The 26,462-nt window shown below is 40.5% G+C and overlaps 1 protein-coding gene across 3 annotated transcripts in view; it reads right to left on the bottom strand.

Moving 5' to 3' along the window:
* MAPRE2 (microtubule associated protein RP/EB family member 2) overlaps positions 1-26,462 on the bottom strand; it is a 138,033-nt gene that overhangs the window by 99,870 nt on the left and 11,701 nt on the right. Inside the window, exons 1-2 of one of the 3 annotated variants that reach the window (XM_090039924.1) lie at positions 24,784-24,867; positions 6,984-7,045 (exon numbers count right to left, since the gene is read on the bottom strand). In XM_090039924.1, coding sequence (XP_089896050.1) covers positions 6,984-7,045; positions 24,784-24,867 — 146 coding nt within the window. Of the gene's footprint in view, positions 1-6,983; positions 7,046-23,740; positions 23,806-24,783; positions 24,868-26,462 lie in introns of those variants that run through there. The other 2 variants (XM_090039926.1, XM_090039927.1) reach the window with 2 other exon arrangements.

Genomic DNA, 26,462 nt, shown 5'->3' with positions numbered 1-26,462 from the left:
CACACACAGTCTCTTTACCTGGCTTGCTGGGGCCCACACAGGGAGCACATGACCCCCAACAGCCAATCACATTACCCGCTGCTCCCAGTCCCTAGCAGCCAGCCTGGGAGAGCAGAGGGAACAGTAAAAAACCCAGACATTTGCTCTTATTTTAAAAACCCACCCAGACAACACAGGGAGCCAAAACTCGAGGACATGCCTGTGAAAACCCAAATGTATGGTCACCATACTTGTAACAGAACCAATGTTCAGTGCACATAAACCAGTTTCAAAATGGTTGAAACTGATTTAAAATAAACCTGGTTGCACCTAGTATCAGACTCAACTGATTTAGATCAAGCCGGTTTATGAAACTTGTGTTCCAGAACCCATCCTGATTCAAGCATCTCAGCATGATTTCGCAGCTTGGGACAGGCTGTGCTGTTTGTTCCAGAGAGCAGGGCTGGCACCTCCCCTCTGCTCCCTAGCTGAGGCAGTGAGGGCTGGCTCACTGACCCACTGCCTGCCCCCAGGCAAACACTGGCTGGAGTCTGGGGCCAGGGTGGGGGTTAAATTCACCTCCCCCCTGCCCCCAAGTACAAAGCTGCCCTGCCTTGCTGGTTTACTTACTGCTGGCTACAACTGTGGATTACAAATTCCAGAGGTACCTGGAAGCAGAAAGAAGAAGTGATGAGCAACCCTGCAGGGTCCTGTTGCTGTAATTCTGGACTGCAAATCCTAGAGATCTCAGGGGCAGCAGGAAGAGAAAGCAAACACACAGCCCATGCTGGCTACATGCCAGAGAGCCATTTTCTAATGTCCCCCAGCTTCTGGTGTGGGCCACTGCAGGCATGTGGTTACATTTCCTGATTCAAAAGTGAATGTCTGTTTATTTGCCTATTGGTTCAATCTTTGAAGCTTAGAGTAATCTGCAATGACTGAATCAATTCAGCCTTGGGCTTTTTAACCATCTGTGCTTAGCCAAGGCATTACCCTACCTTGCCTTCTGACTAACATGGCTAATCTCTCTCTATTCAGCTACCTGAGGCAGTTAAATACTTAGCATTCACGCTATCACTTAAACCAAAATTTCCAGATTAGGTATAACATCCAGAGAGACCCGAAGTCCCCCATCCTTGCAATTAAACTGTGTGGCTGCAGTTAAGAGGGAGGTGGGGACTTAACTCCACTTCAGTTGCTCTGTGGTGACTATTTGGTGCCTGCAATTACCCCACAGGGAAGAAAACCTAAATTTAGCCCTCTCATTTGGGGTGAGCTCTTCTGTTCGTTATGGTTGTGGGGTAATGACAATTACTGCAGAACAGCCATGATGTGATTAAGTCCCCCACAGCATATTAATCACAGGTATACAAACTGCTTGGTGCTGTTGCGGGTTGCATAAAGACTTATGGCAAGGTAACAACTAGAAAAAGTTTGGGAACTGCTACCCTAGACAGTTCCTATGCATTATTTAGTCAAGTTTTAGTTGAAGTTAAATGGACAGCTAAACCAAAAATGAATTTAAAAAAGTGAGTGAATTAGAGGCTTGAAATTTGAAAAAGGGCAAGTGGAAAAAAAGAAATTTCTTGAAATTTCAAGTCAGTTGAGAGTTTAAAAAAAAAAAATCTGGAATACGTATTTCAAGCCAGGGGAAAAAACTTGTACAGAAGATTCCCTGTGACAGGATGAATAACCACCTTGAAAAGCATATTAGGATTAAGCAAAAAGCCCACAAAGAATGGAAAAGCAAAGGAAACTATGTTGTAAAGGTCAGGTAGTGTAGTAATAAAGTGAGAACTGCCAAAAGTCAAGCTGTGTTAAACCTTGGAAAGGAAATTAAAATGGAAGATTCTTCAGCCATATAAATAAAGATAGAGCAAGAAAAGAATAAGCAAGAATTTTATGCAAGAATGGGGTTGAGATTAAAGACAATTTAGATATGGCTCAACATTTAAATGAATACCTTTGTCTCAGTTTTCAATAAGGGTGATGATGCTGAACAGAAAGCAAGGCAGGACAACTAAATAGGTGTATGGAAGATGGGAAATTTCCACATATGAGGAAAAGGAAAAATCTTTTGGAAAGCTGAATTGGAGTATTAAGGTCCGGTAGCAAATTAGGAATCCCAAGACAGCAAATATAAAACCTATATTAAGAAGGTTAATTTGGGCAGCTACAGTCCTCAAGGAGTATGACCCAAACAGTATGAAGGATATGGAACAAATTTAGTAGGAAAGAATAACTGAAGGCAGGGAGGAAAGAGAGAGTAAAAATGGATTTTAAAAAACCCAACATGATTTGATCAAAGGTTGACTGTTCTAGACTATCCTGATACGACAAATTAGTTTCCAGACAAAGAAAATAGAACAGACACGGATTTAAGTAAATCATTTGATGCAGTGCCAAATTAGTATCAGAGTTGTTAAACTGATTTACTTTACAGTACTAGGGCAGGAAGCAGAACCCAGGGCTCCCACTCCCAGGTAACTGGTTCCAGATCATGTTCCCAATAGCACTTTTTCTGGTCTTATGAATCTTGAATTCTGCTGAGGAACCCACAAACCAAACTTCCTCTGCTCCCTTCCCCCCCCCACCTCCCATTCTGAAGACAGCACATCAGCAGGGCCAAGCTGCAGTCAGCCCAGCTCTGCATGCAGACACAAGTTACTGAAGGTGCTCCATTTTAGAGCATCTTCATTTGAACCTTCATGAAGAGAAGGTTCAGATTTTCATGGGATTAGGCCCTTTTAAGGCACTCTGCAGCCACGCACTTCCATTTGGTCATGGCTGTAGAGCACTTTCAGGGGCCAGACTGAGTAAAAGTTGTCACTTTGTCCATGCCAAATTTAGGCAGCTCTGACTCCTTGCACTGGTTATTCTGAAACCATTCTGAAGTACTGAACTTTCCCCACAGAGAATGCCAAGTGATTCACTCGTGACTGAAGCACCAAGCTGTTAGGCATTCATATTCTTTATTTGTTCAATACTTCATCCCATACAACAGTACCATTTTTAGAACCACACCTCAGCCTTTGCTTCTCTCTTTCCTATTCTCTTTTCATTCATTACTATCTTTCCTGTCTTTATATTCCTCCTCATTTCCTTCATCTGAATTTAATTCCTTGCAATGACTCCCACTAGCCATTTTATTCCCAACCTCTTACAACTTCTTAAGTAAAACACTTCAGTAAAATTAATGGGGGTAGGTTATAGTTCTCATTCCTGCTTAACACTGTCTTTGGACTCACGACATCTGCACTGCATTGATTTCCATTCTGATCACAGTGAAAAGGTTATCTTCACAACTTTAAGTAGTACATTAAAGCAAAAAAAACCCACACAAAAGCTTGTTTCTGTAGAACATGGAGTGTTCCTTGTCAGGCCTTAAATGTTTCAAACAGACCAAAAACATTTTACAAAAATACAAACAGCTACAAATTCTTTCCCTGGCAGTGAGAGTAATTTACCATTGCTTAAGATGTCTGGCAATAGAAGTCTCCACTTCTACCCCTTTCATCTTTTATATACGGTAGCAAATCAAAACTGGACAAAATGTATAAGTTGGTCAGAACATTGCATCATGGTATGATCTTTTGTTTAAGGACATTTTTATGAGGTGTTCAATAACTACAATGTAGCAAAAAATCTGAAATCTACAACAGGTCATTTTACTGAGGGTTAAAATAGCTGCGTTGAATGAAGTCTATCTTTCAAATGCAAACCCAGAGTCACATGCGAGTATATTTTTCTCATAATGTTAGAAAGCATGCTGATAATATTGCAAAGTAATGCAAATTCCACGTTTTCTTCTAATAGCTGTGAAACTGAATTAATATTATTGATAACCTGACCATTTGAACAGATTGTCACCATAAACTTTAAGCAAAACTATGAATCTTTTCTTTATTAAGAACTATATTAAACTTGTAAATAAGCTACTTTGGTGAAGGCCTGTGGGATAATTCCTGGTATTAAGACTAAAGGGGGAAAAAAGTCACCCTAAAGTTCAGAATATTTTTAGACAAGACCATAAAAGGATATTCAATTACTAACTTAAGCAGGGAAAAAGTACTGGTGAACACAAAGCCATAAACAGACTTTCCATTTAAGTTAACTTTGTCCTCTAGGTTCAAAATTTAGATCCCTATTACATTTCTTTCCCATGTTAAATCAAAATGGACCAGAAAACCATTTTCTCTGTAGTTGTGACTTATGGAAGTGCCCTGTACTGACTGGTTGGGAACCCCAAGTTGGCTTCCACAGGATGAAAATGTGATTAAAACAGTGAACTGTGCCATAAGATTAAAGCGCTTTTTGCATTCTATTGGCTCCCTCCCCCACAAAACGCTCCTCTACCTTCCTAGTAATGAAAGTGTAGAATGACCCAACAGGATATCAAGTTGTACCAATTTTTTTTTAAACCATGAAAGACTAGTACATGGAAATAAGAATTAAAATATAAAAGGGTGAAAGGATGTCTGGTGCATTTTAAAAGCTGAAGAAACCTTTATTTTCTTTCCTTTGGAAACCGCCCCCCATAAAACAGAACTGTTCCCCAACTCTTCCTATTTTCAAGTAACCCATACCCAAAGCTTTTTGTATAAGAACTGTAGAGCGAAAAAGAAAGCTTCTAATAATGTACAGATTAAATTTTAAGATTTAGTAAAGGCAGGCAAAACTACTTGTTACTGATGTTCTACTGTGCTTCTTTGCTGGACAAACTCAATTTTTTCCAATTTACACTTTTATGCTTTTGCTAGCCTGTATTCCTAACCAAAAAACTGAATAATTATAGGCAACTTGGGGGGCAGAAATAGTTTGTGATATATACTCAGTTGCATTCAAAAACATTTCTTAGAATGCCTTATACTTGACACATTACAAGTTCAATGAACAAGCAATTTTTTTTAAACATGTGATACACTGTCCCTGAATGTGTACAACACTAGAACTACATGAAAATTTCAGCTTCCCTTACTATGTGGCTAGCTGTATTACTATCACTGTTGAACTAGAACAATATGTTCATCTGTCATGGAAGAACACAAACGTATGTCAAAATACAACTGTATATTTTATAGGTAAACCATGGATTGATGCTGTAATAAGAGCTCAGATAACTCTACAGCATTTGAACGAAACTTTGGTATTAAAAGCCTGATGGCTGGACCCTTCATTTAGATACAGTATGCTACAATATTCAGGGGATTTCAGGAGGAAAGACTACACAGTAGGCAGAAACCCCAAAGGGAAAGCTGTCTGTTTCTCAAAGGGTGGGACTACTCACTCCAGGAAATCTGTACATCTCAGATAAGTCTCATTAGGCAGTAGACAATCACCAAGCAGTCATTTATAAAGTAGGCAATATCTTTGCTGTCTTTATAGTAGCCTATCTTCAGATTTCCTGCTGTTTTGCATCTATTTGAGAGTGCTAGTAAAACCAAGTGCACAGCAGCTAGGATTGTTTCAACCATTTCCAATCCTCTAATAATGTTCCTGGAGGATACTCCCATCACCTCTCATGTCTACTCCTACTATTTTGCAATTGTAACCCTTTAAAAAATAAAATAAAAAAAATAAAAAACCCAAAACACATCCAAGATAAATTTCAAGATTTAAGAAACCCATAGTCAACATTTGAATTGGTTTCCTAGTTTCACCGTGAAGCACCTGTAAAACATGTGTAAAGCACAACAGGGAAAACAAAAACCACCTGAGATCCTATATGCCCCAAAGCCAGGATTTAGAAAGTGTAGCTGACTTTTTCACGCACTAGCTAGTAAACTATTGGTCAATAGTTTACAAGGGTGGTTTACAAGTTCTAAACCGAAAGTTCTTCTGTGCAGAGACCTATTATATTGTGTGTTTTTAATATACTCTATCTATGTATGTGGCTAGCTACACACCATAATATAACTTCTGATCTACGACAAATCTCACAAAGCAAGCTGTACCCTTTGTATGTTGCTGAGAGAAGACGCATGTGAATAGCATGCATTATATTGTCAAAAACGAGACCATAGGTTATTTATTTATTTTCTTTTAAAATAAGAACATTATATATTCCAATACCATGTGTGCAGGGGGAAATAAGCTTTGAATTTAGACTGTGTAACAAGATAGATACTGGATAAAATACAATTTTAAAATGATCCAAAAGAGATGACAATTAATGACAATGCTTCCTTTATCAAAAACAACCCCGAGCCACCCTAGTGTTCAGGGCCCATCATTTCCAAAGTCTTTCTAAACATTGCCACCTTGTGGACCTACCACTAATTGTAACAGTTATCTCTGTTCTCAGCTGCTCCTACAGGCAACTCTTATCATTCAATTTACAGCATGGCACATTGGAGGCTAGATAGATTAGACATCCAACAGACTTACTGAAAATATATCTGACATGCATTAACCATTCAGAGTAGCACTTAAGTCAGCTCTTTTTCCTCTGGTTAAAAGTTAGGAAGAAAACATTTTTTTTAAAACCATTATAGCTGCTAACATTAAAACAAAATAGTGGAGAAAGTGAGAAAAAGGAGAAACTGGGGAACAAAGAAAGAAGATGGAAGTGAGAAAAGATTAATCCTTTACCTCTGGCTTTCCTCCTCTTCATTGCTGCTCTCAGCCAAGTTTTCTTCAGGCTTCTTCTCAAGATGTCAGAGCTTTTAACCTCCCCCTGCCCAAAAACCCCCCAAAACACTTCTGGAAGCAGTGATTGCTCCAAACCCATTGTCTCAATATGCACTGCTTGATTATAGAGCTATCAGAGGCACCAGATCCTGTTTTTTAACTATTCATTTTATGGTCACTCTTGATGCAGAGAAATGTAAGTAAGAACTGACATGCCAAATGCAACTGAACAGTTGCTTTGGTAAATGTTTACATTTTTTAAATCAATCAAATCTAAAGACAATCTCCAATTACTTTTTCATCATTCACAATGTACTGTACATTTTGTATTGTACACACATCTTCACATGAAGGCACACACACACAGTACTTACTTTGAGCATCCAAGCACCTTCCCTGGTTGTCGGACTGAACTATTCCTTGCAGCAATTTGATACTAAAAAGAGAAAACATGACAGAGTTTAGCTTAGTAAGGAAATGGAAAAAAAAATTAATGAACAGTCTTTGTCTGCCTAGGGTATGCAGCAGTGTAATGGCCATGACGGTTCTAAAAATGAAGCAGGAGGAGAAGCCCTTCATAACAATAACCTAATTCAGCTAAGTTAACAGTGGCACAGTGTCTGGTACATCTGCACAACAATCAGATGTTCCTCTTGCATAAAAGTAAATCTATCAGGTCTCTTCCACAGGGCTGCATTCAGGGTTTATTCATAACAAAGGTACATTGCTGTCACTTGTTTTGCCATGCCTTTTTTGAGCAAGGGCAAGCACAACAAATTCGTGAGGATTGCATTACCTAACGATGACCTTCCTGGCTACAGTCCACTTTTACAAAGAAATATGAACTGAAGGATCACCTACTCAGTAATGCTACACTATCAGGCAGTGGCTGCTCCAAAACCAAAAGCTCTCCTGTTTTACTTTTTGGGGCTACATAAAATGACCTAAGCTTGTGCAGCATTTCCTATATTATATGGTCCTATATATAAAGAGAACGTTGATCAAATACTGAAAAGTATCAAGGACAGCTTAAGGACGATTATTGTACAACTATTTTTTTCTTGAAACTAAAGAATAATGTACATGGAAAGTTAAGATCCACTCGGAGGGCTTCTAAAGAATGTATTGCATTTCCTTTTCAGAAGATAAAAGCAAGACTGTTGGCTGACTGATACAATATGCTGCAGAATAACAAAAACCAACATGGAAAACATTGACAGTGCACTCTAAGAAGATCCTTTTATAAATTGTATGAGTCAAAAATCCCAATCTTTCCCATTTGTGCTTTCAGACTTCTGCTAGATAGCCTGCTGCTGATACTTTGAGGAGACCTGTGCTGAAAGCTACCTGCCTCAAAGCACGGAGTTACACTGTATACTGGTAAGGATATAGGAATTCAGCCAAATGGGAAAAGGGGTGAAGAAGAGAAAAGGAAACAATACCGCCCGCACACCAAAACACAAACCCCCCACAGAATTTTGAAATCTTTGAGGCAGGAATGTTCAAAGTTCAACATTTGGTGAAGTTACACACTCACATATTTGACTATAAATCAACCAACCTGATGAAGGGTGTTTGTGTCCAAAAGCTTGCCAAGAAGAATTTTTCCAGATATTTTAGTTGGTCTAACAAGAGATATCAGATTTCCTCAAAGAACTTTGACTATAATCAATGCTTGTTAACAACATTATTTCTAGAAATAAATATTCAACAACATTTTGATGAAAGAAAGTAAAGTAAAGGAACTGGGAAAAGGAATAGGAAGACAAGGAAGGAGAGACAAAGAAGAATGAGAAACTCAAGGGGAAATGGAATAACAGTGAGAGAAGAACAGCAGAACACACAAGGTACAGTAGCCTAGAGAGATGTATTGTAGCCTTATATTATCTCCATTTCACCACACTGCACTGTCCCACAACAGTTAATTTGTCGGACTCAAAGGAAAGGTTATGGCAGAAAGTTGTTGACACGATCAGATGCAAATGGCTTTTATTACTTTTGGTCATATATTTTTAAGAATATAATGCCTCAAAAAGGTATTTTCTTTGGAGTCTCAGCTCCTGCATTCTGCTACTGTGCCTCAGTGAGCTGAATGCTTTCCACTGTACCAGACTGTTTTATTCCAAAGCACTGGGAATTTAATATTGCATGATGCAATTCCTCACAGCATGCTGTAATATAAAGTGACAGGTGATAACAGCTTGCTAGAAATTAACCAAGCGCAGCTTTAAAATACCCACAGCACCATATATTTTAAAACAACTGGGGGGAATTTAAAATAAGCCAGAAGTGCTGACAAAAGATCTCTTCTCACAGATTCACAGAAGTTTGGGGCTGGAAGGGACCTTGTAAGATCATGTCAAATAATCCCAGCAAGGTCCGTGTGTCCAGTCTCCCTTAGAAGATCTCCAGGGTAGAGAAGTTTTTCTTTGTATCCAGTCTCAATAAATGAGGGGTTACTACACACCTAATGGATCACAGAATGGATAAACTCATCTCTATGAAGTATGAACTGGCAAACAGATTAATTGGACTAGTTTAAAAATGACCAATACAATACTGTATGTTGAGAGTCCCACAGGAGTACAAGCAATCATAAGGAAGACAACTGCTAGCATACTAGGAGCATGGCTATCATGCTGACCGAGAAATTAGAGACAGACATTACACAAACAGTTTTAAGTGAACAGAAACTGATGTAAACCTGTAACAGAACAGATGTTCAGTGCACATAAACCAGTCTGAAAATGGCCGAAACCAGTTTGAGATAAACCTGGTTTAAGTGAAATCAGATACCCCCAAAATCCCAGCATGCTCTGTGGGCTGGGGGGGCTCTCTGCTCCGCAGCAGGGCTGGCTCCTCCCCTCTGTTCCCTAGCTGCAGCTCAGGCAGACAGTGGGGTCTGCCGGCTTCCCCATGTCTCCCTCTCCTCCCCCCCACTTGCTACTTAAGCAGGGATTCCTTCCTTTCCTCTCCCACATCATGGACTATAGCCAGTATGTGTTATGCTAGCTAATGCTGAGAGGTGTCTGTGTAAGGCAGATAGGACAGTGTTGGCTTAGGGCTTTTTGGAGTTAATCAACAGGTCAGCTGGTAATGTTCCTGTATTCCTTCCTTTGTTTAAGAAGAGCTTGAATTAATGAGTAAGACTTTTCTGCTGGGGTGCTAAATGCTGATAATAGAGCCGATAAATGCTCCAATATCAAGACCATCCTACCAGAGCCTGGCCATGCCTCCCTCACCTCAGCCCTAGAAGGGAAGGGAGGGCTGCTCTAGGGGCCCCCCAGCTTCAAGCCTGAGCCACTGTAGGCGGCCGTGTGAAGTGAGCCATATTCAATTCAGAGTCAAATCGGGGACAGCGATTCAATTCGTTGACTTGGATCACTGTCCCCGATTCAATTTGCCCAAATTGAGACCTGAAGATTCAATGCCAATTCAGAGAAAAATCAGTGATTTGGCCATAGACACAGCTTTAAACATTTTTCTACATACCTCAAGGTACCAGGCATGGCTTGTAAATTCTGTGATACTGGGGCGGATGGAGCATCCCACAGGAGCGGATGGGGTTCCTCCATGTGCTCGGCAGCAAACCTGGAAGTGGACTAGAAGTACTTCGGGTTCACCAGGGACTGTGCAGGGGGACTCTGTGCTCCCCTGGCTTGGCATTTGGCCACGGGGAGACCCCAGGTGCCCTCCCAGACCCAGGAGGCACCAGTTGGTGAGTTGGGCAGGGTATGGGGGGGGGCCCCCCCCCCCCTCGTATGCCTTCCGGTGGGCCTGGAAGTGGACCGGAAGTGGTTCTGGGTCTGCTGCCAAGCATGCTGGGTTGCTCCCCTGTGCTCCTGTGGGATGCTCCATCTGCCCCACCATTACAGCATTCATGAGCCGCCTGCTGCCTCGAGGTATGTAGAAAAAAAAACTTTTAAAGGCGGTGTTTATGTTCAAATCACTGAATCTCTCCGACTCCAAGTTGATTTATAGAGATTAAAGGGTCTCCTGATTTGATTTGGACTCGGAGAATTGGCCACTGAATCAAATCAGGGACCGAAGTTTTGCACAGCCCTAGTAGGCACGTGGCTGCATTTTTTCAGTCCAAAGGGGATGTCTATATGGTTACAAACTGATTTACCCTAGCCAGGTTAGACTAGCCTGCAAAGATTGAATCGATTCAGGCTCAGGCTTTTTTAATGTCTTTAGCCAGAGTGTCTCCCTGTTTCCTTGTACTCTGCCAAGTATCTTATACTTTGATTCCAAGTGGTTTGGGGCACAGAAGTCTACCACATTTCCTTAAAGCACTTAGCTCAATGGGATCCTAGTCCATAGTGTGCTCCTAGGCACTATAGTAATACAAATAATAAAAAACAAGAGAGCTTAATTTACCTCCTTTTGTCTCAAAAACAAGCTGTCCTCATTTGACTTGAATCAGTTCACAGGAAAGATTGATGGAATCCATAGCCATCAGTTAACAGGAAGCATGTGACAGACCTTTCAGATCTCATTATGTCTCAGTAATTTAAAACACATTTTTGAACCGATTGTTTTGAATCCTTTCCAGTGCCCTAATTTCCCAGTCACACATTGGCATGAAACAAGTCTAGAAGATACTAAATACTTCCTCCCTTTATTTATGAAGCAACCAACGGCTCTTTGTAATGACTAGGAAAAGTGTCACACTTAAAATCAGGTTAATCCTGCTTTGCACAGGAGAGCACAAAAAAAAAAAAGCCATGCATAATTTCTCACAAATGGACAGGAGAATCTCCCAGTGCTCCCTGCTAAAAAGGTAGTTTTCCTTCTGACAGAGCAGACAGCCACTTCTCTCCCTGGTGTAACATGCATTTGTCAGAGTTTTCCAAAGTACCAATACATATTTAGACAAAGCTTGGGTCAAAAACACAGAACATTATGAATGAAGGCAATACCTGTGTTTTTGGTTAAATACAGACATTTTGAGAGGTTAAATCAGGTTCAAGATGGCTGTCTGATTTAAACTGGTGCCAACTTTACACTTACAGACCTGGTCTCAGTGACTGGCAATCAATCTAAACCTGTAACAGAACAGAAGTTGCTTCCACATAGATCCAGATTTAAAAACTGCAGAACCTGCTTTAAGATAGACTGGTTTATGTGGTATCAGACTCATTCGATTCAAGTCAAATAGAGCATGGAACATCTGTCTGCTTCTCCTCCGCAGTCCTGGGGGCGGGAAAACCCAGCTACTGGTCCCAGTCCCAGGGCTGCTCTTTTCACACACACTCCCCTTCCCCATCCTAGTTTATTTTTTGTTTCTCCCTCAGCCAGCCCTCTCAACCCCGATCCCACAAGCCACTCCAATGTTGTGCCCATCTTCAAGAAGGGGAGGAGGGAGGACCCAGGTACCTATGGGCCAAGGAGCCTAACTTCCATCCCAGGGAAAATCCTGGAAAAATTCATTAAGGAGTCTACGTGCGATAGGGTTGCAGAAGGTAGGATTCTGAATGAATGGCTTCACTGCAGACAGGTCTTGTCTAAAAAACCTCATCTCCTTTTACAATCAGGTGACTCACCAGCTGGATAAGAGAGAATTGGTGGATATTGTATACCTTGACTTCCAAAAAGCTTTTGATCTGGTATCCCACAATGTTCTCATGAGAAAATTGGAAGATAGTGGGCTTAACTGCAAGACAATTAGGTGGATATAAAGCTGGCTGCAGGGTAGGACCCGCAGTCCTAATGAATGGATCTGCATCATCTTGGCAAGAAGTGGGCAGCAGTGTCACACAGGGGTTGGTGCTTGGTTTCGTACTTTTCGACATCTTCAGTGATTTGGATGAGGGAGCGAACAGCTCATTGGCCAAGTTTCTGGACAACACCAAGTTATGGAGAAGCATGGTCATGCTTGAAGATAGGCTACAGTTATAGGCGGACCTAGACAGGCTGCAAGTTGGGCAGTTTGGAACCTGATGAAGTTCAACATTGAGAAGTGTAAGGTGCTTCGCCTCAGGACAAGCAACCCCCAACCCACCTACAGGCTTGGCGGCACCACACTGACTAGCTCCACTAGTGAAAGGGACCTGGCGGTAGACTACAGTATGAATAGGAGCCGGCAGTGCAATGCTGTAACCAGCAGGGCGAATAATACTCTGGCATGCATCAATCAGCGCGTCTCCAGCAAAATCAAGGAGGTGACTCTTCCGCTCTACTCAGCGCTGCTGAGACCGCAGCTGGAGTACTGCGTCCAGTTCTGGGCACCACACCTTAACAAGGATGTGGACAAGCTTGAGAGAGTCTAATAGAGCCACTCGTATGATCAGTCTTAAAAGGCAAACCATATGAGGAAACACTGAGGGATCTGGGAGTCTTCAGCCTGAGGAAAAGAAGCCTCGGAGGGGACCTGGTAGCAGCTTACGGCTACACTAAGGGAATACATCAAGGGCTCAGTGAGCAACTGTAATGGCCACAAACTCCTAGAAGACCAATTCAGGATCAACATTAGGCAAAACTTCTTCACAGTCAGGATGTCCAAACTGTGGAATAAGCTCCCTCCAGAGGTGGTGCAATCTCCTACCCTGGAAATCTTCAAGAGGAGACTGGAAAGTCATCTTGCTGGGGTCACCTGACCCCACCTGTCTTTCCTGCCTGGTGCATGGGGCTGGACCTAATCATCTTCCAAGGTCCCTTCCAGCCTTACAATCCACTAATCTATGAATCCAGGTGTAGCTGGGTTTTTTTGTTTTTGTTTTTTAAAAATCAGAGCTTGCCTCATGGAGCTGAGCAAGTTAAGTCCCAGTTGGGGGGAGGGACAGGTTTGCTGGGAGATCCCACCCCATCCTACCTGTGGGTCACACCTGCTCCCCCACCACACCCATGTATCATGCCTGCTATTTCTACTCCTCAAAAGGTCATGTCTGCCCCCCCCCAGCCACCCATAGGTTGTGCCTGCCCCCCCCACATTCCCTAGTGGACCCCCAATCTCTTGGTTAGCCCCCCACATCCTGACTTGCCTGATACCAGGCAGTCATTTTGAATCAATTTAATCTCCCCCTAACACTCCTTAATCTGTCCTTAGTCTTTGTGATTGCTTAACTGTGCCCATACAAAAGCAATAATTTGCTTCCAACTGGGTGGGTATCAGAGATCACATCAGAGTTCATTTAAAGGTGAATCCCATTACTCTTAATACAGTGATTTTACCAAATCACTTAACTCTTAAGCTGCTGATGTGCAGATCAATTTCTTCTGTCACAACGATTACAAGTGGTTGTTCTATTTGTATTTTCAATGTTTCTGTGCCTATTGCCTTCTACATCCAGGTTGTGATCACTAACTTTATTTCTTAAGTATTCATAGAATCCAAAGTAGTTTGTTACCTAGGAAGGCTCGCATCTCCCCTCAGTTTCAAAGGTGCCACCATGTCTTACTGTCTGCCTATTCGTTAAGCAAGTGACTGCCTTGCACATTTGCCTGTAACAGCAGGTCAAAGTAGTGCCTCTGTATAGAGATTAAAACAAACTCGGTATGTTTTGATAAGCATTTACCAGGAGGCAATACACACTCAGAGTTTGGTTAAGTAATTTGAAAATGAGTAGAGTTGATCCGATTTCCTTTTCGGATCACACATTAGTGCTGTTTAATAAACATAGACATTACATTTGAACACAGGATTAAAGTTTTCCTTGTGATGTCTTGCACATCTTACAAGGAGGCAAGACCAGTGGGATTTAAAGCAGTACCTTGATTTAGGAATATGCTAAATTACTTCTTAGAAACTGAGCCGAAACAATATTTTAAGCTTAAAAAATATAGGAATAGTTATTCATTTTATATGTCAAATGTTCTATTGCTTATAGAAGAAATGGAACATTTGCATGGGACATGGAGGCTAGTGAGTAGGTCAGGTTGAAGGAATGTAGGCAAGCCAGCTTCTCCTAACTCGTCAATCTCAAGGAAATAAGCTACCCTTACATGATGGATGATAATAACTACTATAGCTAAGACTATTCAGTTTCTATCATACTCCCTTGTTTACATGCTTAACTTCACAATATTATTTTTTTTATGAGTGAAGTTTCTCAAGTTTATCTGCCATAAGCTTTAAAAAGTTTGAGGAAAATTACTTTATTTTTATTTTGGCTTGCAAAGGTTAACAAAAAATGAGCTTTGATATTAATTAGCTTTCTATTTAGAACAGGGCTGCTGCTACTGCTGCAAAAAAAGTTAGAAATGTGACACTGGGTATCTCCACTGTATATTAAAAACTCATTTTGCTAATATAATCACTTGGTGATTTTGAAGTCAAGTGATACCTGGCTTCTGCTCCCTTGTGGTTGGTCCTGCCACCCCTGGGCACATAGTAGAGCTGGGGTGGCATGACGGAAGGACTCTGCTTCCCAGCAGCCATGGGTGGTGGCAAGCTCTTTCTGGCTGCTGCTGGATCTAGCCCCACTGCCCACACATCCTGGCCTGTCTGCCCTGCACTCACCACTGCAGATGGGTCAGATGATCAACTGCAGGTTGAAAACCACATGTGTATTATGATGGTCAACATCACACGGTCTAATTTTTAGGCACCTGGCTCCAACAGTGAGATGCACAGTTCTATGTCAGGTGATGAAAACCCCTATACTAAGCATGAAGCAGCTCAGAATGGGATCCACAAGAGGTAGCAGCCATAAGTGAGCCAAGAGAAAAAGTGAGGGGAATATTTGTCACTTTACCTCCGTCCAGGGCTTAAGTACCAAACTTGTACTGCTACAGGGCAGCCCTTTTACAGCCCCCAAACCCTCTCTTATATTTGACCTTTCACAAAGTAAAGGACTAACCTGTGATGTTTAGGACACAAGCAGATTGTGAGGTGCTAACATCCATCTTTTCTAATGTTTTAGTCTACAGATGGCAGGTACACAGTGATTAGAACACTCACCTGGAAAAGAGGAGACTGGGGTTATAATCCCTGCTCCAAGCACTATTTATCCCAAAATCATTTACTTTCTTTGGAGCAGGGACCAGAACCTAGATCTCTTCTCTCCCAGATGAGTGTCCTAATTACCAGGCTACAGTCATACTTGCTTTTATGCTATCTCTCCTTGGACCTAGTGAGTCCTGAATTACTTTATGCAAAGTATCTCAGCTTCAACAGGAGTGGAACATCCCTTCATCCCAGAACAGCATTTACACAAGTGGTTGATGTACTTTCCTGAGTGGTGATGCAGTGAGGTCTTCCCATCTTGGGCGAGCACTCAAATTACCAAGAGATCTTATAAGAGGAAGGCACCACTATCTCATACCTATTGCTCCTCTTACCACATCAGAATGTTAGGTATGTCTTCAGTACACCTACAGAACAGGAACCTTCAGAGCACTTGGTGTACCCATGCTGCCCTTCAAAGACAGGAAGAGTTTTGGAAATGAACTAGGTAAATACCCCACACAAACTTAGAAACCTCAGAGGTGACAGGGGCTTGGAGGATTACTCTTAGACTTTAGCTTAAATTCCAAATGTGCGCCAAAATTAGGAGCCCAAGTCCCTTTGTGGATACAGCTCTTGGGAAAATTGAGATTAAATCCATTTTGCAGATGGCTACTTTAAAAAAAAAAAAAAAAAAAAAAATGCTGTTATCCCCTACTTGAGAGGATAAATACACTGAAGACAGAATTGTTTAGACTTTCCAGCAATGGTGACCATATCAAGAACTAAAACATTTTTGGTGACATGCAAGAAGGTAAAAGCCAAGTTTCCTGATCTCAGATCAAGATTGCAGAGAAAAAAAAGGTAAAAAAGCCTTAAAAAGACTTGGAACAAGAAAAAAAAAAAAAACACCAGAAGAAAGCTACAGTATGTAACAGTCATTTATGAGAGCAGAATTTTAATTTGTATGTGTAGGCCTTGTTCTGCCAACTTCACTTATATCAGCACAGCTTCTAAGATTTGCATAACTTAAATATATTTGTCAGCTTCAGGTATAACATTGAGAAACAGCATATGATCACATTAAGAGATGGTGAGGACAACTTTTCATCCTAATCATCCTCATTATCTCTTTAATAATGGTAAATACCATAGAAACAGGTTGATATAAGACCGTCCATTCAAACAACAAGGAACGGGGGAAGGAAGAGGGAGAGAATAGCTGGTGTTTAAAATTTGCTCTGTGAACTGCATCTGTAAACTGTTTCCTCACAGTGGCAGTAGTGAGAAACTGATGGGAACTGAACCATTTGAACTCTACAGAGAAGCACCACGGTGCTCTGGGCTCTGCTCAGGCTCAAATTGAAGACACCACAATTCTTCTCTGTCGAGTGGAGAAGGATGGGAAGGAAAATAAGAGGGAATTTTATAGGATTCTACAGTTTCAGGTTGAATTTAAATCCCTAAATGAATTCTGAATGCAGAGAGCTTAGTATTGTCTTATTAAAATCCACTGTGAAAATTAGTTTCTGCATTCTCCGCCAACCACATTACTCCTACCTCTGCCTTTCCTAGATGTCCCATCCTGTACCAGCCAAAGCAAAGCAATACTGTCACCACTTAAATAGCTGGCATAGTACATACAGCAATTACTATTTTTAAAAGGTATTTTTATACACAGTTGTTTCAATAGTGAAAGAGTGAGAGACACAAAACAGGAAAGATAAAAAATGAAAATCCAGAAAAAGCAAAAAATTTCACCACTGCAACCATCTCTCACAGGCTTCCCTTAGAGAGTTAACAACTTTTATACCTTGCCTGTTTTTCACATCTAAGATACAAAGTTAGTTCTTTTCCCTGAATGGCTAGACAAAACTAAGCCCTACATGGTAGAGAAATTGATTATATGATTCAAGTATATTTGCTGTTATCTCATTTATTTTAGAACAGTGGCTCTTAACCTTTTTGAAATTAAAGGTATTCCACATTGGAGACACCCATCCTAACAAGTTGTGAACTGACTGGCACCCAATTTCAATATCTACTTTATATATGTAGTGCTTACCTTCCTGCAGAGGGGCCAGGCAGTGGGTGTGGGGAACAGCCAGGCAGGGACAAGCCCAACTTGAACTTATCTGCCCAGCACCCTGGTTGAGAATCACTGGTTTAGAGAGTCTAGTTTCCCTAAAAACAGCAGAAAAAGTTAGCAACAGACAGTTTCCTTGTTCATATCCACCAGTCTGCCAGTTCAGCAAACTCTGCACCCAAAGATCCACCCCTCTGCTTCCTCTCAGAATTACATATTCAGCTTTTCTTGGCTCCTCACCTGAGACAGCCTGTAGCAGATATCCTATAACCTAGTCCCTGCAACAGCAACCAGGTAAGCCCAGAGGCATGTGCTAGCTCTGATCTCCTGTGCAGTCTAATGGCTTGAGTAGTAGCCCCCAAATCTTCAGCTGTATTTTTAAACAATTAAGATCCTTAACTGTACTGTACTGAGCCTGAAATGATCCTGGCACACCTGTTGGCTTCAAAAAGCTCTCCAATTGGTCTTGGATCCAGAGCTACCATGATGGAGGCCATTAACTCCTTTCAGGATAACAATTTTAGTAAACTTGTACATATAGCCATGTATGCACAGTGTTTACTAAACATGTCTATGTATGAGCATAGAGGCCTCGACCTAGAGCCCCTTATTTCTTATATGTTTATTCCCATTAGAAAAACTTTATCTTTTAAGCATTACTCATTTGTTATGGCATGTTCTTTAATGAGGTGTTCCACCTCAAATCTTAAGCAACATTGTAATTTTTAAGTCTCCATAAAAATTTCTTTGGACAGCTCAACAGCATACAAAAACAGATAAGCAAGTTGCACAGATGTATTGTATTTAGTTTAAAATTCTCTCCTTTTTTGGGACATGGCTTAATTGAATTAAGAGTTAAGCAAAACAAAAGCCTTGGCCTACGATTTCCCCACAAGATTGCTCCATCATAGACCATTCATTCTGTTCAGTCACTTGCCTCTCTTCTACCTATGGTAGAAACAAGCCACACCTGTCATGAGTCAACAGGAATCCAACAACATCTCCCAATAGGTGTTGTAACCCTGAAACTTGAACTATGACATGAATGAATACATCTTGTAGTTAACAAGATGAGGCAAAGGGCCAATTTTATGAAATATTTCTAGGGATAGGAATTGTGGTTCCTATAGAATTGTAGTTCCTGGCCCAATAGACATTTAGTTTGCGTTCAGACAGCTGAAGTCTTAATGGCAACCCTTTCTAAGGGTGTCACAGCTTCCTCTTGAGTGGAAATATCTGGCAGCTTAAATCAAACAAATCCTTGATGCCTTACACCCATTCAGATAGTGCCAGTGCCATCATTTTGCCTCAACATGTAAGTTTATTTCTCCTTCTTACTGTAAGCTGTCAGGCTTTCAAGACCTGTGTGTCAAAACACTTACACTTTTGTCACCATTCACTTTTCCAGTTGTTTTCACATGACAAATAGACATTGAATTTGAAATTTTCCAAATGTGAGAATACTGAGAGTTTTTGAATGAGCTGACATTAAGCCTTAACATAAAAAACATGAGCATTATGATTAAGAAGCACACTTTTCCCCCTCACAAAAATACCATTGCATCTTCTCTAAACACAAAGGCCCTGGCTTAATCTGGCCATTCCAACATAGGATCCTTGTTTGCAGAGCTAGATCTTCTTTGCTTACGAATGGCATATGCAACATCTACATTGATGTAACAGTAGCTTTCAGATAAGTTAAGAGATCATTAATTTCAGAAACTGAACTTGTTGTTTGTCTTAAAAAATTGTATAGAATTTTGAAAAGCGAAACTGCACATTTCTTTAGTACTCCCAGTGAACAATGAATGCCAGGACATAAATGTTCATGTCATATGCATTAAGTACAGCCATCTGGCAACACTGCTAGGTAAAAATCTGACTCTGGAAATTGTATATTTACAGAAGAGGGATAAGTATAAAATTATATAAATCACTGTAACCCCTGGTCTTTTGTAACTCTCCAAACTATGATATGCAAAGGCATAGCCAACTCAATGAGCACCCAGGGATGTGGTGGGAGGGTATGCTAGCTACTGCATGGTAGGAAAGGGAAACAGACTGACATGGGTGCAGGGAACAGAAGGTTTACCATGCCATTCTGCTCACTCCCCACCCCCCAGATATAAGCTTGGTATGGTCCTGCCCTTCCTGGCTCCTATAGCCAGGCAGAGGCAGTGCAGGGCTGTCACTGTCATGGCAAAGACTTAGTAGAGGGGTGGATCCCATCCCATCCCCCCCACTTGCTCCCATCTAGTTACGCTACTGATGATATGCTGCTTGTGATCATCCACAAGTACACAGCCCTCACCTTGATGGTGTCTCTTAAGAGCCTATACAGTGAAATGGTTTGCATTAAAATTCTACCAAGTAGCCCAATTTCATTTTAATCAGACACTTGATTTTCATGAAACACTCTGGTCAATCCATTTTTAACGTAACACCAAAGTCATGACAAGTTTACAAGTGACAAATGCTGCGAGTAGGTGCTGACTACTTTGACTGAAAACTTCTATAGCAAGCACTTCACAAAGTCCCTCTCACACAGCTCTGACTGAGTTCTTCCACCCGGACACTCACCAGCTTGCTGAGCTGTCTCACCTCACTGGACCCCATATTCTCTTAAACTTGATTTGGTCTGGGTAGATTTTAGCAGTGTGATGTCCCCCCACCACATAAGCCTTGCTTTTTCAGATCCCTTCATGGGAAAAGGGATTATTAATCCTCCATTGGAAATTGGGGCTTATGGGCCCACTTCATAGATCTCCAAAAGCACTACTGGCCAAATGACATCCCCCATTGGTTTAAGTGTCCCCTTTCCCAAAGCTCCAAATTTGGGGGTCTTGGGCTTAGTTTTCCTCTTCAAAAACACATGGTAGTGAAAAGTCCTTGCATAGGATGTTAAAGCAAATATAAAAGAATATTCCAGGCAAAACTCATCAAGGTACCAGTATATATTTCCCTGCTCCACTTTCTTAAGCACTCTGGAGAGTTCTTTGGATATACGTTGGAGCTCTCTGAGGAGTCCAGCATCCTCTTTCTATGCTCATATAACTAGCTATCAAAGATTTTAGCAGGTAATCAGGACCTCCATCCTCCTGCTGTAAAAAAACATGATCAGGGAAAGGATCAAAGGAGCAAAGCCTCTTGCCCCTTATGAAATTCCCTTAAACTTAACATGTACCACCTTTAGCTCCTGGTTCCTTATTTTATTGATGGGGACTTTCCTGTGCCCCAGATCTCCTCCCTGAAGACAAACTGGCTTCCCTCCTCAGCATATTTTTTGCTCAGTGGCAAGAAAAGTCACTATATGCCATCAACTAGTTTTCATCCCTAGTCTGTAGAATGAGTGTCACAGTTTTGACAGATGATGGCAGGCAGCGAGAACTTCATGATTTCAAGGATTCTGACTGAAGACTTAGTTTTTAACTTACAAAAGTCTCCCCAAAATATCACACAAAAGCTCTCAGTTACAAAGGCAGAAGAAAATGAAGTCTGTATTAGAAGAAATGCCTTTTAAGATACAATACAAGGATTTAAAAACAAAACAAAACAAAACAAAAACAAAAAACCAACCTATGCACTTTTATTTCCCCCACTTAATTGAATGAAGCATAGTAGGAACTTGCAAGACAAAGAGAAACATGTAAGATGGTGTTGAAAGGTTTTTAGATTAGTTTGTAGGGAATACTGTAACTGATCAGCATTCCCTCCAGCCCTTCTGTGTGACTTATTGTCTTGACAGACAAAAAGCAGTACCAGTAGCTACTCGTTCCTTTCAAATAAAGACAAAGGATACCACTCCTATCAGCGAGACAAACATTTCTTGTTGCCCAGCAAATCCTCAATTCCATAACCCACATAATAAGTTCCCTGTCACTCGACAAGTGCATCATAACAATTTCTCTGTCTGTTTTTCCAGCATGTTCATGTGTCATTTATAGTCTATGCATCACAATGAAGGGTCTTGCTGCTCCAAAGCTGCTATACTGTTCTAAATATGCACATCTTACTACTACATCCTTAAACTGATGTGGCTTCCATACGGTTGGCAAATATACTTTGTAGACCTCTTTGGTTAAAGGACATTTTAGAAAAAGTGTGTATTTTTGTTTTGTTATTTATTTATTTATTTTTAACTGGTTCTAAATATTGTTCTGTAGTTTTGGCCGCAACTTCTAGTTCAATAAAGTTTAGCAAGATTGAATTTCAGCTGCCTACAATCTGATGCAAATACTTACTTGTCTGCAAAAGTAGCAGATGAGAACTGCAATCAAAGTTAACAAAACAAAACTAGAAACCAAGCCAAAAAACCCACCAAAGGCAGTACTAAACAAACAAACAAAAAAAAATCCTCTCTCTCGTTCAGTGGTCCTTATATCAATATAGGAGACCTGGAGTGATGGCTGGGGAAGGTTATATTTCTGGAAGTAACCTTAAGCTTGAATCCAAAGATAGCTTTAGGATGTGAAACCTTTCAGAAACCAGAAATATGAAGGAACTATTTTCATCAAATAGGTGTATCTTTATAGGCAAATACTTACATAGCTCACCCGATTTTCAAAGGTACAGTGCACACACCCAGTTTCCACTTAAGAAGTCAGCTCAGTATTTTGACCATCAAATTACCACAGCTGTGAAAATGGGGCCTACAGCAGTGGTGATGGCAGCTCAGTCAGGGCCCTGGCATGCTCAGTGTCCTGGGCTGCAGTGGGAACAGAGTATGAGCTGGAATGGGACAAGTGGGGGGCAGAGGCTGTAGGCAGGGTGGGCAGACAGGCAGCAGCTGCCTGTCCCCCTGCTGGCTCCTATTTAGTTCCAAGAGAAAGGGCTTTTTTCCTCCTCCTGTTAAGGGAGGGGAAGTAAAGAGGACCCTCACCTTGGAATTGACTAAATATAGTAATTTATTATTCTTCTCACTGCCTGTTCCCTACCAATAAAAGGTCACCTCCTGCAATCAGTCTAAAGTTACCAGCTATCATTACCCACTTGTTACTTTTTCAAGCAAGCCTGTGCTTTCTCCCAAAACAATATCCTTTTCCTTAAAATTCTCCTTTTTAGTGATACCTACAAAAGATAAAGCTAGGCTACTAGTGAGCTGAGCTTGCTCCCTCTCATGCTGACCAACAAGAGACATTTAGTATGGATTTTAAGAAGAATGGCCTAGTTATGACAGTATTTAAGCACCATAGCAGATTACCTAGAGAAGTTGTGGAGTCTCCAGCACTGGAAGTTTTAAAGAGCAGGTTTCATAAACACTTAGATGAGATTGCCTTGAGCAGGGAGATCCCTTTCAGCCCTATTTTTTCTTGTGTTTCTTGATACTTTGGGGTTATGCAGATAAATTATTTGCAGTCATTTTTAGATATATTGCATTTGTTTTAGTTAGCCCTTAGATGGTGACTTCACTCTATCCAGTAGATGCTTTTAAACTGATATACACCTCATACTCGAGCTGCCTTTCTGTTCTTTTGTCTTAAGCTTGAATTGTAAGGTCTCCAAAGCAAGGAACTCCTCCTCTGTTACCCCAAATTTGTAAAATATGGCCCCGATGTCTGACTTTGGTTAATTGAATTTGCTATGTTATGGTAGTACCCAAGAACCAGACTAACTGGTACCAAAACTCATTCATAAAAAAACCAAACTGTTCAGTCAATAAAACAAGCATTAAATGAACATTAATATATGCAAGACATATAAACTTTTTTTACTTTGTTGCATATTTCAATTTTTCACTTTGTTCTTTTTATCTCCATTGTTCACAGGTATACTGCACACCACATAGGTTGGCAGCACATCCTACATTCAGATAACTGAATGGTTCAGGTAACTGGTGTTCAAATAATTGCCTCTTTACTGTACAAACAACAACTAGAAGAGTATACTCAAAGCAAACTCAGTACAAATATGTCAGCAGCTGTGTTTAGCCAGATTTATCAAACTTTCTTGCAAAAAATCTCTATGATAGAAATGTTTAATTTTATTTATGTTGGGCAGAGAAACAAATCAGGAGGATCAACAGATGTTTAGCTCTGGTGTTTTCTAATAACCCCTGCCCAAAACAGAGCACTGGCACCTGGTGGAGCAGGATGTTTCTTGATCATTTGGTTTTAGTAGTTTAACAGGTTGGTGGATGTCATCAACTCAAATGCAGGTACCTGTTCAGGGTGTGGATGGGAAAATATTCATAGCTTGGATGAGGAAGAGTGGGTGGAAAAGCTCGCAGCTTAGAAGGGCAGACTGCTTATCGCTGGAAGTTTCACGAGTTAGAAAAACCAGGACTGGATGTTGGGGCTTTGCTAGGATATGAAAACAGAAGGGGTTGTTAGCTAGGATAAGTCAGTTTGAAAGTACCTATGAAAGAATGTAAAAACATTTTTCAGCTGAAAGTGAGATAGCAACATTTCTCACTCACAGCTACAAGAGGTCAGAAGCCAGGAAGAGACCAGGAATAATGGATCAGTTGCTCTAAGAAGCTCAGTTGAGATATGTTTACCTAATCAAGATGCATGGGTTGAAAAGAGGTTGTTTGAGCATAAGGGACTGGTAATTAATAGTATGTTGCTGAGAAACTCATTATGGTTATGTGCATGCCTAGTTACCTTACCTTTCCAAGCAGCCTGCATTGCTTCTGACTATGCTGCATTCCTTAAAAGGTCCCTCCCTGTTGCTGGGCGATATCATTAGAACTGACACTTTATATTCTGGGGTGTCTTTCTACTTAGTTTGGAATATCCCACAATACACAGAGATGGAGCATGCATGAAACAGAACTATCAGGAAAATCCTCCTACAAGGTAAGCACAAGCACTACATTTCCTATTTGCACAGACATACGTATTAACATTGCCAGACAGCTACATAATTACCAAAACTATATCAAGTTGATTTGGTGATGAGGCTAGATGTTATGTTAGCTTTCCAAATCAGAAGCCCCAAAAACTCAGAGAGGACACCTGGGAAGTAGTAAGTCCTTGTAATAACATTAAATTGAAGTGCATTTTAGCTTAGTTTTGCCCCACCTGCATTAGATTTATAAGCAGGGAGTGTTACAGAGTGAACAGATAATTACACACGGCAGGAAGAATAAAGACTTGTAAAATATTGTACAAGAAAGTTTAAGTTGCATTTGGCTCTGTAAAAACTAAGGATTTAAATTATTTACTATTAACAAACTGAACTGGTAAACTCTATGACTTACCTTGCATTGCTGATTGGTGGAGGTATTCAAGGAGTTATTTAGAGACTCATCCCCGCTATAAGAAGCTTTCTGATGCTTTGACATGAGAGCAGATATGGCAGTAGGAAGAAGTAAGAAAAAAATATCCCAATGTAAGATAAAGAAACTTATCCCAGACTTGAAGGTGTTTCTTAGAAGAGGGCTTTACTTAAGTCACCTTTTATAAACCCAATTATGGGCACAGCTAAAATTTAGCTCCACCCTTAATCCCACCCAGCATTTGGGAGAACCTATGAAAAAAAGCTTTAGAGTGATCATGTCTTTTATGACCTTATTACATAATTGTGTTATTTAGAAGGGAGTGGACAGACACCTTATGATTGTTCCGTGTATTAACAGAAGCACTTTGGAAGGTGTAGGATTAAGCTTTGAGATTTTACTATTTGTATCTCTTTAGTCAGTTTATAAAAAAATTTTGAGAGTAGGTGGGTAAAAAGAAATATAGCTGTAGCTATCAGGGGTAGATTTTATTGTCTGGTAACTTTCCATAACTGTTTAAATACTTACTGCAGCTGTTTGTAGAGCTCTACAATCACCCTGAGCATAGAGTGAAAGAAGCCTCATAAACAAGAGAAGGACTTTGTTATTTTAGTTAGCCCCCATCTCTATAGTTTACAATATGAGCAAAGTTGTTGGCATGCAGTTTTGGAATCATTACATTGACCTGGCTTGAGAGAAACAATTCAAAGATAGCTACATGTACTGGTTTCCTACCCCGATTTAGCCATCCCTGGTAAAAATGGCATCTTCTGGCTTTTTAAGACACAACACAAAAGGCAGAAAACAATTTGGTTATTGAGCCAATGATTCCTAAAACTTGCAAATGACTTGGACCACATGCCACATACTGCTTTAGTGCATAGGTTACACATTACAGTCCTGTAGATGGAACTTGCTGACAGTTGAACGCATTTTTTTTTATTTTTATAGAGGTTGGTCAGTTATCTGCACTGTCCAATATCTTCAACTGTGTTTTATTTATTTATTTTATTTTATTGAATAAGTGAGGTCATGCTGTCATTTTTGCATGAGCTGGGGTGTGAAATCTGAGTTCCTTGGCTGCTTGGAAGGATTCCAGTTCCACTTCTGCTGTCTCTAACTATCGTCTGGTATGCTTTCAAGGGAACGTTTAAGAGACTCTGTAGTTAACAAAACATGTACAAGTAATGGCTATTATACCCAACATGTTCTATATTTGAAAATTTATTAATTCATATTTCTTTATTTATATGAATGGATGAGCTTTGTCACTAGAAGGGCCAGCTAGCATTTATTAAAATAAAACTATATGTGGGAAGAAAAACATGCATGATGGGGATCATCTGTTACATGGGTCTTTAAAACTGTAAATACATTAATGGGCATTTTTAGGATCAGACAATTAAACTTGCCACTCCTCCTTTTCCCTAATAAAACCTACAGCATAAAGTGTCAGTTGGAAAGAAAGGAAATCCTTATGACAACAGGAAGTCTTGCTAAGTGAGCTATGGTCTGAAGTTTTATCCATTTATTTATTTGATTTGTATACCACATTTCCAACAAAAGGCTCATTTGACTAACATTACTTCTGGTATTCTGTCACGTGGATAAAATTAAGCCAAACACTTCAAACTTAATTTCTTACAGCAGGTTTGGTCTAG

This window comes from Crocodylus siamensis, chromosome 3 (assembly GCF_052110815.1).
Source record: "Crocodylus siamensis isolate JL-2025a chromosome 3, ASM5211081v1, whole genome shotgun sequence".
Classification (NCBI taxonomy): domain Eukaryota; kingdom Metazoa; phylum Chordata; order Crocodylia; family Crocodylidae; genus Crocodylus; species Crocodylus siamensis.
This window is presented reverse-complemented; position numbering and strand designations above follow the sequence as displayed.